General features: G+C 40.0%; 1 protein-coding gene across 1 annotated transcript; it reads right to left on the bottom strand.

The window, feature by feature from the left end:
- Positions 1–3494: 3494 nt before the first annotated feature.
- LOC306820403 (aspartate aminotransferase, cytoplasmic-like) lies at positions 3495–12605 on the bottom strand. Its single transcript, XM_079338231.1, has 9 exons — positions 12343–12605; positions 10327–10508; positions 9822–9945; positions 9076–9188; positions 7818–7922; positions 7307–7457; positions 6974–7139; positions 5368–5510; positions 3495–4597 (listed from the first exon to the last, which is right to left on the bottom strand). The coding sequence occupies exons 1-9, from the start codon at positions 12449–12451 to the stop codon at positions 4458–4460; spliced, it is 1233 nt and encodes a 410-aa protein (XP_079194357.1). The 5' UTR covers positions 12452–12605; the 3' UTR covers positions 3495–4457.
- Between the last annotated feature and the right edge of the window lie 2477 nt (positions 12606–15082).

The following is a 15082-nucleotide window of genomic DNA, read 5'->3' as shown; positions in this document are numbered from 1 at the left end:
CCACAAGAGAAAAGCAATAGAGGTCCATTCAAATTCACAGGTCATCAAATACTGACATTTCTGCAAGTTATAAGTATATAATTAAAAACAAACAAAAAAATCAAATCAAAAAGTGTAAACCCTCATTTTGATTTTGCATCTCCACATCTTACCTACGTCTTTTTTTACTACGTTACAGTCGAAGGTATATAGCAACTGTTTTTCCTTCACTATTCTACATTTCTACTTTATTTGTCAATAAACTGCTCTTAAACAGAGCCATCCCTTTTTAGGAAAAAACTTGAAACTTGAAACTCCACAAACTGATTATTTACCCAAGAAAATCTTTTCTTCTTCTTCTTTTTTTTAAATGGGCCTTAACAGACACTCAAAAAAGTATTGTATACAAAATAGACTGCCTGTCTGGGTCCAGATTTCAGAAATCCATGTTCATCCTTTCAATGAATTCCATGTTATTCTTCATGATCTGTGACCACTGAACACCTTGAAATGGTCATCACTTGACCTCAGCCTGTTTTTAATGAGATCACATTTTAATGAATGAATCTCAATCATGCATGGGCCTTTCTTATTTAAATGTGAAAAAGGTGTTTTTATCCTAGATATATCTTAATTTTTAATGCTTTGTGTGATTTATATACAACATTTTTATTGAATGTTTTCTTTTCATTAAGAACAAAAACAGAATTTCTGAAACATACTGCAAAATAGTTCAAATGAATGTGAACTAAATGTGTCACTGAACTTTTTTTCAAATACATGTTTGTTTGCCTCTTGGCTGCATGGATTTAAATGTGAGATAACCGATCTGTTGATTGTTTTACATTTTGAGGACAAAGCTTTAACTGCAGAGTTTCTTCGGCACGTTTAATGCTAGCAATCCTTTTAGAGAGCTTGCTCCTCGTTCCCTTTTGCTGCAATGCCAACCTAGTCTTTTGTATAACAGCAATACTGAAAACGCTTAATAATTAACTTAAGTGAGTAAGCAGATTTAAGGAGGAAAAACTAAGAGATACTTCTACTTGGCCTTTGGCTGATGATTTGGCAGTTTGTAATTAGAAAAATGATTATTTATTTAGTTATTTTTTTGAACAACCATGTCAGAAAATGTCTCTCAGATATGAAGAGTTCATGTTTTTCTTTGCTTTTTGTCTTACTATCCTGAATGTCTCTTTTTTTTTTTTTTTTACTAATAAAATAAGTCACTTTAGGGCACAACATTGGACTTTTAAGAACTTTGGGCTAAAAATGTGTCCTTTTATATCATTTTATAAACTACCAATGTTTAAAGATTTTAAGACGTTCAAAGAAGTAGCAGCCCCTATTATATAACATATGCATGACCACCTATGTATGTGTTCTTGAATAACTAATTGGAGATAAACAAAATTATTTGACTTTTGGCATTTTGACTTGAACTGTTATCTCATCGGCATCCCAATTTTTAAAAAAAAAACTGTTTTTAAGTCACTTCTATGAAGCTCATTTTGGAGCCTTTACATTGAAGTTGTTTCTGTCTAAATTCATACAGGACTAAATGCATGTAAATTGTTGATTTCAGAAGGATTTAAAAATAGAAATAAGAATAAAAATATGTTTTTTTTTCTATCGTCTAACAACTGATGACATTGATCAAGGTCTTTGTCCTAAAAATGTATTGAACTTTAAGTGAAGGTTTTGATTGTTTCTGCAGCTGGATAAATGGATCCGTTCTTCCTCCATATGCTGTATATTTATTATACAATTCTGATTGTGTCCCTGAACCTGTAAGGTTGCTGTTTTTTTCCCTGCATGATATTTAGAGAATGGGATGGACGGGCGTGGCTCTGTCTCACTATGTTTGCAGAATAAGATTTGTGCCACTGCAGCACACAGGAGGAGGAGGGGGAGGAGGAGGAAGGGGGATGCAGGGATAGATGAGGGGAAAGGGGAGTATAGAGAGCGAGTTCTTAGATTACATTTCTGTCTAAACAAACTTAAAGAATTGCTTGTAGACATCAGTCTGGTGGGTCGCCTTAATTATTAAAGAGCAGTGTTTCATTGAAGGCTTTAGATGTCTCAACATGTGTTTGTATGTAGATGAGAAGGTTCAGATGCAAGCAAAGAAAATGACAATCTTCACACATAAAGACCATGAATCTTGTGATAAATATGTCCATTAGCAGCCTCTCCCAGCAGGATCGGCTTTAAGCAACCACATCGACCCATCAAAGGCAGGGCAGAGGGAGGGCTGCTTTCAGACTCAGCTCATTGGCTGACGTTAGAGGCAAAGGGGGAGAGGGGAAAGCATACCTCCTGGGTGCAGGACCTGCTGAGTCACTTTGCTGCATTGGAGTGTCGACCACGGCCAATCAGGTCCATCCTTTGAGGTCAAAACAGACAGTATTGGATCCTGCTGCAGGATGTTCATTTGAGTTTTGGTTTTATGTATATTTTTTCCAGCTGCAAATCCATTTGATCATCAGTTGTTAGGATGTGATCTTTAAATATGTCACTTATTCTGCAAGCAGCAAATATGATCTCTGTTCAGTGTTTTGTTTTCAGCTCTGTTTTTGCTTCAGACAGACCTGTGTGCAGAAGAATTGATTGTTTTGGGACAGAGAATGGAAATGTGTTTATATGTAAAATAGAAAGAAACTATGTGATGGTATTTTGCATCAAAATACACAGAAATATAAAGCCTCTCAATGCACTGAAAACCCAGTCTCAAGTCTTCATTTTACATTGAAGAATCAGTGTGGTTAACTTTGATTTGTATCTACACAGGCGAAAACAAACAAACTGATTCGACTAACATGTTTTGTCTGTAAATTGGAAAGTAATGTTATTTACTTCACTGTAGTTATTTACTTGGAGATGTTGTCCAACCAAACCTTATTGTTTGTGGCTTTAGACAAACTTTTTTGGAACATTGCCAGTTTTACCATCAAAATACATTGTGAGGGAGGCGCACTGGTGTATTGAGGCCACAGTCCTCGCACGGGCAGCCTGGGTTCGATTCCCGCCTGTCTGCCTGCGTGCGTGTCTCTCTCTCTCGGATTGTGTATGACTGAAATTAAAATATGTGCCTCTTTACAAAAAAAATAAAACAAGATCAGGAGTAAGACATACAATTTGTTTTATAGTTGTTTTAAATTGCTTTAAACAGTTGCCAAAGTTAAACTTATGCAAACCAGAAGGCCCTTGATCTGCATTTTTCACAATAACAATATTTAGTAAGGTATAAGTTTGACCTTGTGTATTATATGAACAGGATCTGCAAAGACTTGAGATGACAGTAGGATTTGCTAAAATCAGCATACAACATTAATTTCTTCAAAGTAGCTTTGAAAAGTGACATCTAAGGCATGCAGAAAAAAAACAGTCTCCAAAATTAACAAATTGAAATCTGATTTTTTTTTGTCTTTCATGACATTTTTTTTATATTCATCTGACTGTACTTCTTCTTCAAAAAAAAAAAGGTTTGAGGGTAAGAAACACTCGGAAAGCAAATATGTAGTTCCTGGTGTTTATAATTTATTACAGGACATGGACACACGTACTGCCGTGCGCACTTACACAAACAACAGCACATCACGAGAGTGTGGTCATGTGACTGACATGGTGTCAGAGCTCTGATCAGAGTGGCTCGTTACAACACAGAGAGGCTTTCTGTAACACAATCAGGGCACTGCAGGGTGGAAAGAAAGTAACAACAGAGAGAGAAGAAAGGGTGATTTTGTTCCAAATGGCACGACTTTGTGAACTAACATTATGAACTTCTACGTTTAGCTGCACAGGTCTGACAAAACAAAACCTTCAACATCAGGCACATGCATGACTTCTGAGTTTTTTTTTTCCCCCTCTGGTCATCAACAACTGTTGCTCTCATGATTATACTTAAGCATTATAAATTACAATACCATTTTGTATTTCTCTCAGAGTGCGGGCTGGTTGTGGGATAAGAGATTAAATAAGGCAGGAATCCTGTGCTTTTGAAGAAAAAAAACAGGACCTTCTACGGAAATCTGATCTATTTACACTACCAGTTTTTTGTTCAATATTACAGACACTGCATGTTTAACTACTTTAGGAGTCATAAATGAATCAGGAAGCACTATAATTATGTTTAAAACTGACCAGCCAGAGAGCCAAGTGAAATGCTGTGACCAGAAATGATTTGTGCCGCACATAAACATTTAATCTGGATAAAAGACATTTGTAACTCTGCTGACAGTGAGACTTGGCTGTGTGTCTGTGTGTGTGTGTGTGTTCAAGTGTCTTCCTAAAATCATTGCACTGCCCCAAAATGTTCTAACCTTTAAGTGAGAAACAGAAAAATTGGTTCAACTGCTGAAGTTTAACCAATCAGAGAGCAGGATAAGCATGGGAGGAGGAGTACGAGGGCGCACGCACACACACGACAGCACTTCCTGTGGCATACAGGAGGCAACAAGTGGGCGGAGCGAAGAAGCCCGTTACTGGACCTTGGTGACAGTCTCATGGATGGACTGAGCTATGTAGTCTATGTTCTTGGAGGTGAGGCCACACATGTTGATGCGACCACTGGCCATCAGGTACACGTGCTTCTCTTTGATCATGTACTCCACCTGTTTGGCTGTAAGACAAATGACAACACAAAGATGTTACATGGACTACTGCGTCATGCTTTGTCACACCTCAAGTCTACCGCTCTACGATCAAGACCATAAGATCGATAAAGACACCGGAAAGTGAAGTACGTTTGGCAAAGCTTAATAGAAAACTCTCGATGTGGACAAGAGGTCAGGATGAGTTCGAAGTTAACGTCTGAGGTCTGCATTTTAAAACTCTACCAACAAGACCTGTGATCAGGTCGTACACTTGGTGATTGAACATAATACTTCACAGAGATAAGAATGCTCCGTGGGTAAAAATGTAAAGTGTTTCAGACGGTCAAAAGATTTCTCCTTTGTAGATAATTGCTGACACAAACTTAAGGTGGCCTTTTCATGAACAGAGTAACCCGGATATGTAATGTGATAGGATGAATCATCAGGTCGGCTGAATCATGTGTCCATGGCTCGATAAACTTGTACGTCCTGCATTACTGCAGGTATCTCAGGTAAGTCTGCCGTGCAGTGGCTTTACCACAGTATTAGAGCTGCTGTTATTGTGATGGCCTGCAGGCTAAAGCAGACATCATATCCAGTATGATGCTTCGCATAGTGTGGTGAGTTTCTCATGTTGCGCGAGCACAATCAAAGCACAAACGTCTCCTTTGACTTTCTGCTTGATCTGCCACCACATGCAAATGTTACCTCCCGTCTTCACTGTCACGTCTGGTTTGGCGTGTCAAGTGTTGTACGCGCCGATGTTTGGGCGACTCTGCGAGTGATTCACACTTACGATTCAGGCCAGTGAAGCTGAACATGCCAATTTGCTGGGTGATGTGGTCCCAGGTCCCAGGGGTGCCCAAAGCTTGCAGCTTGGACTTCAGCTGATCCCTCATCAACAGGACACGGTCTGCCATGGTCTTCACATTACCCTTCCTGCAGAGAAGAGCAGAGCGTATATGGGAGTGTGTCTGTAATTACTACTAACAGAGTACATTTGACTGATGATGAAAATGTAAATATCAACGGGAAAGAGAAAGTCATCAGCTCCCTACTTTTAAGGGACAATATAAAATAATACTACTACTATACAATAAAGAAGAGAACTAGCTTGGCACACACTGGCTTTGCAAACTGCATTGATAACTCATTGTGAGGACAGTGAAGTCAAGGCACATTTATTTATAAAGCACATTTTAAAACAGCAGCAGATGGTGCAAGTGCTGCACAATGCATTAACAAACTATATGCAGGAGTTTACGGCACTCACAAAAATAAAGAAAGCAACAAAGGGAACCTGAGAGAAGCGGTCTATTCAGGAGCAGAGGACTCAAATGCTTACATGTAAAAAGCTGTCTTTAGATGGGACTTTAATGAGTCAACAGAGGGAGCAGACCTGATGAAACGAGGGAGGCTGTTCCACATGTTTTAGGGGCTTTAACTGCAAAAGCACGAGCTCCTTTGAGCCGTGAGCAGGAGACAGCCAGGAGGCCCATGTGTGAGGGTCTTAGGGGCCTAGATGAGGTCTACGAGCTTAGGAGGGGCCAAGTCATTCAGGGCTTTAAAAACAAACATTGAAACCTTAAAATCAATTCTGAAGCATACTGGGAGCCAGTGAAGGGACGCTAAGACAGGACTGATATGTTCCCTATTTCAGTCAGCAGCATTACTGCAGCATTTTGGACCAGCTGAAGACGGGACAGGGACGACTGGCTTATCCCAGTGTATAAAGACAACCTAGGAGGAGATGAACACATGGGTGGTAGGTCACTGAATGAGGGGATGGGATTTAACTTTGTAATCGTACAGAGCTGATTTGACTACTGCATTTACTTGGCAATTAAATGTAAAGCCAGAGAGGTTGTGCTTCTGGATAATTTGACCCAATGGGAGCATGTAGACGGTAGAACGGTAAAGGGCCGAGGATGGATCCCTGTGGTATCCCACAGAGAAATCAACTGTAGTCAATACTGAGAGAGCTAGCCAATCAAAACCTTGGAGCAATAATTTGTTGATAATACATAATCCAATAACCTGGATTATGTCATGAATGATAAATGTGGCGTTTGCAGTATATATGACCTCACTCTTGTTTGCAGATGTAGCTGCTTTTAGGAAATTTCATTGTTTCATTTAGTGTCAATTCAGCAGCTGCTGTGGAGCAGCTTTGTGAGAGGAGAACTGGTTTGTTAGAGCAAGCATAAAGGACTGGATGTACATTATATGTCAACAATAGTATGACAAAGTGTCCCTTTGCTTGACCTGCAAATTTTCATTTTCGTTGACAAACATCAGATTGATTGTTAACTGTCAAACTTTCTTTTTTTTCTGAAACAAAGTGTAAACGTCGTCCACAGGGAAAAGAGAGACTTCTCACAGCTAATTGGTCAGTGTTGTACCATTCAGCGAAGAGCTCGGGACAGTTGAGTGTTTTGCTGACAATTCTGGCTCCCTGAGACGGTGGGTTGGACCAAGTCGTCCTCACGATCTTCTCCATCTGGGACAGGATGCGGGTCAGGTTATCGCTGTCCTGAGCCACCACCGTCAGGTTACCCACTCGCTCATCTGATAACAGAGAGGGACATCTTGACTGAGGTTTCTATTTCAAATGTGCAAAGCTAAAAATGAGTTCATTATCTTGAGGATTGCACTTTTGATTTTGGAATCATTGTGTTTTTATTCACCGGTCCATAGAGCCATATTGTGCAAACGGCACATAAACGTGTACTCACTGTAAAGGCCAAAGTTTTTGGAGAAGGACTGAGCCACAAAAAGCTCAAAGCCCTGAGAGACAAAGTAGCGGATGGCCCAGGCATCTTTATCCAGACTGCCAGAGGCAAAACCCTGATAGGCCGAGTCAAAGAATACAAACAAATTCCTCCTCTAGGGAAAAAGAAAAAGAGCACAAAATATAATCAAGTGATAACAGTGAAACATTAGGAAAGACATTACATAAAAAGACATTATGCAAAAGTTGAGCAGAAGTCTTTAAAAAATAAGAATCTCACGAGTAAGACAGGAAATAAGTGATAGCAGAAAACTATAAAGATTTGACAGATGGCTTGTAGAGGTTAAACATAGGACTTGAAAACAGTTGTATTACATGCAGACCAACAGGTTTGCTGAGTGAACATAAAAAAAAAACATTGAAAGGAAGTAACAGGATGTTTAAATTGAATTGATAAACACTGCAATATGAATATTGACTATAAAAAAAACCCGACATGAGCAGCTTTGTATTACCTTCATGATCTCTGCGATCTTCTGCCACTCTTCCTGGGTCGGGTCAGTGCCAGTGGGGTTGTGTGCACAAGCGTGGAGGACAAAGATGGAGTGTTCTGGAGCTTTCTAATGGAAGAAAAAAAAAACATCAAAATGTGTGTTCAAAACAGGATCTTGCTATTTAGCCTTATTTTGCTTTTTTTTTTTGCGCCAACACACCAAGACAAATTTCTTGTATATGTAAATGTATTTGGCAATAAAAAACAATTCTGCTCTAAGGTGTCCTTTGCATGACATTTGACGAGAAACGACATACTGTACGTGTAGTGGATAATGCAATACAACATGAAACAATCATCATCGGTATTATCAACGAAACATAATTAATAAGAAATTCTACGACCAATAAAATAGTGAAGTAGATTAGTAGTTTATAGTCAGGAAGGAACTGCATTTTGAGAGTACCTAGCTTCTTGGGTGAGGCCCCATTAGATGTCTATCCAGCTGGCCTGAACACACAGTACTGAACAGAGCTGCTGCGTTAACAATGAGTTTAAGCACTGTGCCATGTAAAGACTGATCAATGGGTGGTGTCATGGAATTTCTGTAATTCCTCAGTTAATGTTTAATGTTAATTCACTGTTGCTGATGTCAGACAGAGCTCAGCTTTATCTAGACACCAAGGACAGCTGAGAGAGTCGTCGGCTCTTCCTGATATCTGCAAGGATGTCTGGGAGAGTTGTTGTTCGCTCCAGGGTTCTTGACGTCATAGATTAGTCGAGGTGGGTCAATGTGACCCTGATAATGGTTAAGTCTTTTGTATATATGCAGAGTCTTTGGAAGTGTTATGTTTGAGCATGACACTGAACCACAAGTGTGATGTTGAATCATGTCTCCTGCAGTATTCAACATGAGCCGTCTGAGTCTAAGGAGTCTTATTGTGTGGAGTCGACTCTTGATAATTTCCTCGACAATCGGCTGTCGTGGAGTTAGTAATTGAAATTTGTATGTTGTTTTCTGATCGTCCAAAAAAAGATTGTAATTTGTTGTATTCAGAATAGTTCAAACTAAATCTAATTTGATCTCAAAATCGTCGTTGTGAAACAGGAATATGGGACGTACATCGATATTGAGATGTGAGAGTCAAGTGGAAAACAGTATGTCAAATTCATTGGACCCTCAATCACATGACAATGTTAAGTCATGCTGATTATTGCAACTTCATGTCAGTGACATTCACCAGCTAACCCTTCGCCGATCACAATTGCCCCCATCTCACCTCCAGGTCATCGAGGAGCCCAGCGAGGTCCAGACCCTTGTTAGCAGCATCCCAGTAGTGGTATGGGCGGATGTCTTTGAAGCCAGCATCAGCAAACACACTGTTGTGGTTCTCTGAAAGGAAAAAAAAGGACATCCAGCAGATGTTTACTGGTAAACTCTTCATTGTGCTGTGAAATGCTAATAAAAAGAGATCCATTTCCATGATTAAAAGTAGGATAAACAAAGACTGGGGAGCTTAAAACGTTAAAGAGAACTTGACAGGGAGGCGTTCAGATAAAAGAAAAAGTCTATTGACTTTTTTTTAGTAAATAAGTCAGTTAAGTCGTTTTCAAACATACACTGATGAAACTTTCGGCAGGATGCCTCGAGAAAATGAGCTGCGTGTTACCATCGAATACGGGGTAGGGGTCTCAGGGAGTCCAGAGTATGACTACAATTTTGCCTTAATAAATGTGGTTGGATACAGTAACTGTATTGAAAATAAAAGAGAAAAACAGACTTGCAAACAGAAAACATAATGCAGCTGTTCCATTAAAGTAAACAGAGATTATATGATATTAACAAGTGAATTTGCCTCTTTATCAGCTGCTGTGTGCACACATGAGCTCACGCTGACTTCAAGCACAACATTTACTGGGCATCAATAGTCCGTTTGCGTTCACACATATGGCTCATCCCCGGAGATTTCAGGAGTCCTGTGTTTGGGTGAAATCACTGTTACTCGATCTCCGGCTGCCTACTCACCCCAGGTGGGCGCCGAGACGTAGACGGGCGTGGCTGTGTTGTTCACGCCGTTGTACCAGCGGCGGAGAAACTCTGCCCCGATTCTCAGAGCACCCGTCCCGCCCAGAGCTTGGACGCCTCCCACCTGACAGACAAAACAATGGCGGAGAGTCAGCATGACAGATAAATACAGTGATTCCAGCAAAGAAAGCAGATCAAATATTGGGCAAGTTAGAAATTATTAAACTGATTACAGCTCAAAATTATTTTATTTTTATTGGATTTATTAAATAATTTATGTGTACCACACACCACATACTGAGATTACACATACTTGATCAATAATAATCAGGGAAAGAAATATGATATGCATCTAATACAGTCATCCTTAGCCTTCACAACCCTGCAATAGATTTATTTTACCAGTGTCCTTATTTTTATTGATTTATGTTTGAATCCCTGTAATCCGTGCAGGACATTAACAATCAGTGTTTGAACTGACAGGTACCACAAAAAGCTCTCTTACCCGGTTCTCTTTGATAGCAGCGCTGTCGTCTCCCAGAGCGACCTTGGAGGAGGCGGAGCGAAACTCAGGCAGGCCGAGGATGGGAAGGTACTCGTGGTTCAGGCTGTCGTCCTCCACGATCAGCCGCTCTACCTTCTTCACTACTGGCAGCACCCAGGGCAGGCAGTCGTCGGTGCGGTAAGCTGGAGAGGACCGAAAGCAATGAAGGAGTTCTTATTAACAAGCCTTTGAGTTCAGGCACAAACACCGCCGACAGGGGACGAAAGTACATGAAAATCAAGCAACATCAACACCTGATTGGATCCACAGCACAGGCATTTTTGGAATAATTCTTTCTTGTGAAAATCTTAAACTTAATAATCACTTTCTGGTTAGATTCATTTGCAACATGGTGCCAAAATGTCTACAATAATCTTGCAGTGTAAAATGGCAAAGACGATGGGAGATGGAGAACGACCTTAGGTTAACGAACGGACTATTTGATTTAATTTGATGTTACACACAGGCTGAAGGTCAAACTTTATGTCCAGATTAAACTATGTGTCCATGTGTGAGGTTGCGTGTTGCACATATTTGACTCCTCAAGAACTCGTGCGACTGTAAGCAGGCCTGTGCAGAGCTGTATCATATATCTGACTTTCACCACAGCTGTAGATGGACACTGACGATCAGAGGAGCTACACAGTTAAAAGGTCAAACGAGGAGTATGTTAGCGTGGAACAGTGGATCCCTTAAAATACATGTTGTGGCTGTCAGGATACCCGTGTGTGCAGCTAAGATGATAAAGGTTAAAGGAAACAGTAAGAACAATATACGAATACAGAAAAAGTTCAGGGCAGGACCGGCAGTGCGTTTGGTCACGTGGTGGGTGTGAAATGTGGATCAGGTGGCAAAAAGGCTTTTGATGGACAATGCTGTTATGCCAAAGAAATCCCAGATGCTCCGGAAACATGCCAGTCGTTACTCATTGAACTACACTGTGAGAACCTGTTTGAACCTTTAGCTATTGATCCATAGATTTACTTGTCCAATCCACACTTAACATGGACAAATTAATTAATGTTATATGCAGCAACTCATTACCGCATCCTGACAAGCAAAAAGCCGCAGGTCTGTTTAGGCCATGCATGGTGTTTAGTATGTGTTTCTCAGTTTCTGGTCAAACGGGTTTGGTGCTCTGATACACGTTTTGGCAACAAGGAGGAGCACGTAAAAGCTAACCTACAATCAATATAACAGAATATTAGATCAGCCCATCTTTCATACATCTACACGGTTCTTACCCTCAGGTCTGATTAATAGTACTAATTTTCAAACTGGGTTAACGATGTAATTGAATAGAAACTTTCCTGAACTCATAGAAGGTAGTTAGATGTTGTTGATACTGAGTCCTGTCCTGAGCTGTTGCGGTGTCTCACGATCACAACAATACTAATGTTTTTGCAAAAAAAAAAAAATAAGTAAAGTTTTAAAATCGGACTCCTCATACACAACAAGTTTACTATGAGTGTATCTGACATGATATATAAAGATCCACACAGCGCGCATCTTTGAAGTGACCAACGTCGTTGATATACATCTATTTACGCCATAAAGAAGATATGAAACAGCGAGGTTGAATGATGCGTTCAAGGACGTGGGAAACACAGCACACAACGTGTCAACAAGGCTCCAGTAGAAGTCACAAGACGAGCTTTTACTTCCCTAAAGCATCGTTTCTTTCTGAAAATATGTCGCAGTTGTTGCCTTTATTGTGACAGACAGTGGTGATGTTGACTGTCAGCTGGAGTGGTAGCTCATTTCAGGGTTAGCTTCATTGCTAGCTTGTCGCGAAGGTCAAATCAAAGAGTTTCAAATATTCAATAACATGATATTACAGCACCGCGTCCAAGGGTCATCTAAAGGTAAATACCTAACCAAGGCTAGGGATTACAGCCAGGGAGAGCTGCGGGTCCTGGGCTGACTCTCACCATCAGCACGCTAGCTTAGCATGAGGCATTAGCAGGCAGGTCTTACCTCCAACTCCCAGATTCACCTTCTGCGGGTGGCTGTCCTCCCTGAAATCAGCGGTGAGTTTAAAGACAGCTACCGGGGGAGCCTGCGGGACATCGCTGAAAATGGACATGGCTCTGGAAACCGCAGATGATCCCGGAGCAGGAGGAGGAGGAGGAGACGTGGAGAAAGTGCTTCAAGCAACGGGCGGAGAGAGCTAGAGACAGACCGTGTTCACCTTCAGCCCGCTGGTTCAGGACGGATCGTGAAGAGACGTAAAGCCAATGGGAGGGCACGTAAAACTCACGTAGCTGATAAATAGCCTATGAGAGCACACCTTATAGTTTTGATTATTTTAAGTATTTTTATTTGATAGATATGTTTCAATTGTGTACATTTTTAGATACCATTCATTGAATCATCGTTTTTATGTCACATACTGCATGCTCGACCAAATAGTGAAGCACATTTTGAGTCACTATATTTCAATAAGAGGAGTGTCTAACAAAAAATGATTTATCCATTTCTACCATTCGGTAGAGGTATGCAAAGCCAAAGAAATCCACCAGAAGGCACTGTGGCTGTAAATGGTTCGCCACCAAGCTGCAATGCTAATATTACTACCATACTACCATTGATAAAAGTTGTCACTTATAATATCATATTTTAAAACTACTAGATGGACACTAACACATTCTGCGGCAAAAGACGCATGACCCCACCAAGAAAAATCAATAGAAACGTTTTTGTTCGCATTTCTTATTGCCTTGGATGAGTAATGATGGCACTCTTTTTTCTTTTATTCAACAGACCCTTTAGTTTTTGAGATATTGACCTCTACATCATGGTTGAGATGTCACTTGATGGTTACGTATGACATTCCATACAAATACCATCCAACCTCTGTCCAAAGGGTGTGTCGAGGTGGAGCTGTCAGAAATGCAATGTTTTCCTGTGTTTGAATTCAAACCTGGAATGTGTTGTAGCATACCGTCAACATTAAATTAATTCAAATGCTCAAAAAGCATCATTTTTGAGCTGTTGCAAAGATGGTGTGTTGAGGTGAAAGGTTGGAAATAGAATGTTTTGATATGTTTTTGGCCGTGTTGTACTATGCTTAAAGTTCAACTAGAAACCAGCAAGAATAGTTCATTCAGTCCAACAAAAATATGGATCTTGTGCCTCATAAACCTTAGTGTTGTTGCACTACCAAAGTTGAGCTGTGTTGTGAAGAAATGTTGAAGACATGCAAATGTTCCTTTGTTTTGCATGATTTCTTCTTTAGTTTTTGAATTAAAAAATGAATGTTTTGCACATAAAATTAAATTAAAAGTGTAATGAATTTGAGGATTTTGTGTTTTTGCACTTCTACATGGATTTAGTGAAGATAAAAAAATCTAAAAATGCAGGCCGATAAGCAGTGAGTGGTTCAGATAACCTAAATGTGTTCACAACAACCTTCAGAGTGAGCTCTTGATGATTATCTGACAGTTTAACCTCCGACGGCAGAGTCTGTGATTGACCACAGGATGGCAGTGTGGGCTTGCAAAATGAATGTGCAGAGTCAGAATGACTAAAGTTGCTTTATCAGCATGACTTTCAGAAAGAAATGTTTCTTATATTTCCTCTTTATTAAACTTAATGAGGTAAAGTCGTTGAGGCTGTATCTCTAAATTTTAGAATTTATCCCATTAAAGCTAGGTTTTGTTAGCACTCCACCACAAGTTAGTTTTCTCCTTTCTATCCTCATCATGGCATCATCACTTGTCTGTCTCATCCCCAGTGGAGAGAAATATGCATTTTAATAATTGAATTGAGTAAAATAATGATAACATTGGTGTTGAATAACCTTTTAAAAGTGCATTCGCAAAAACAAAAAAATCACACAAAAAACAAGAGTGCAATTATGGGAGACCAGGTATTGTATTGTTGTAACTCTGATTGTCTCAGCACCTATAACTCACTGGATTTATTAGTTACAGTTCTTAAACTTTTATGCAAAGTAATCACATTGGTTTACAAAAACCTCAATACCTGCCATAATATCGTAAACCTCATGAGTTGATGTAGAGTACAAGGTCTTCCAATGTTACAACCTTACTCACTATACAAATTGATACGAATGCTGGGATGGGAAGTAGTAACAGATACACCAAAGAATCAAAAACAGAGGCCCAATGAAATGCTTTTTAGTATGTGTGTTATGAGATGTCCCACCATAAGGGGCTTACAACAATCCGCAAATTAACCCATTAAAACGCACTAAAACTTAACAAAGTCAAACCAAGAAGGGATTTATTGCGATTACACAAACTAAATGATTCCAATGATCAACTAAGATTAATGTGACAAAACACAATCCCTAACCGAACCACAGTAGTCCCAACTCCAAATGCCCCTTCTGCTGAAGCCAGCACTGACCATTTAAGCACTTTGGCCAGGTGAGCCTCAATGAGCAATCAGTGGCTACACCTAGTGTGTTTGTGTGTGTGTGTGTGTGTGTGTGTGTGTGTGTGTGTGTTTGTGTGTGTGTGTGTATGTTTGTGTGTGTGTGTGTGTGTGTGTGTGTTTGTGTGTCATGTTTAAGCATTTCCACTTTTATAATAAGTAAACAACTGATTGTATAGAAGTCTACGAGACAGTAAGCTATAAGTCTGTTCTTTGCTGCCTAAATAAGCCTTCTTTTTACTGTGAAACAGCCTACAGATGAACTTTGCTTACTTGGCTACCTCAAAGGTTAGCAGATCGAAGCACAGTCCCGAAA

The sequence above is a fragment of the Symphodus melops genome, assembly GCF_947650265.1.
Source record: "Symphodus melops genome assembly, chromosome: 2".
NCBI classification, from domain to species: Eukaryota; Metazoa; Chordata; class Actinopteri; order Labriformes; family Labridae; genus Symphodus; species Symphodus melops.
Note: the sequence above shows the minus strand (reverse complement) of the source record. Positions and strands in the feature narration are given on the sequence as shown.

What these genes read in the sequence shown, in the direction of transcription:
- LOC306820403 (XM_079338231.1), bottom strand. Translation starts at nt 12,451, where the DNA reads ATGTCCATTTTCAGCGATGTCCCGCAGGCTCCCCCGGTAGCTGTCTTT. An exon ending in GGCTCCTCGATGACCTGGAG is followed by an intron (nt 7,923 to 9,075) that starts GTGAGATGGGGG and finishes TTCTTCCATTAG; the next exon opens with AAAGCTCCAGAACACTCCAT. An exon ending in AGATCGCAGAGATCATGAAG is followed by an intron (nt 7,458 to 7,817) that starts GTAATACAAAGC and finishes CTTTTTCCCTAG; the next exon opens with AGGAGGAATTTGTTTGTATT.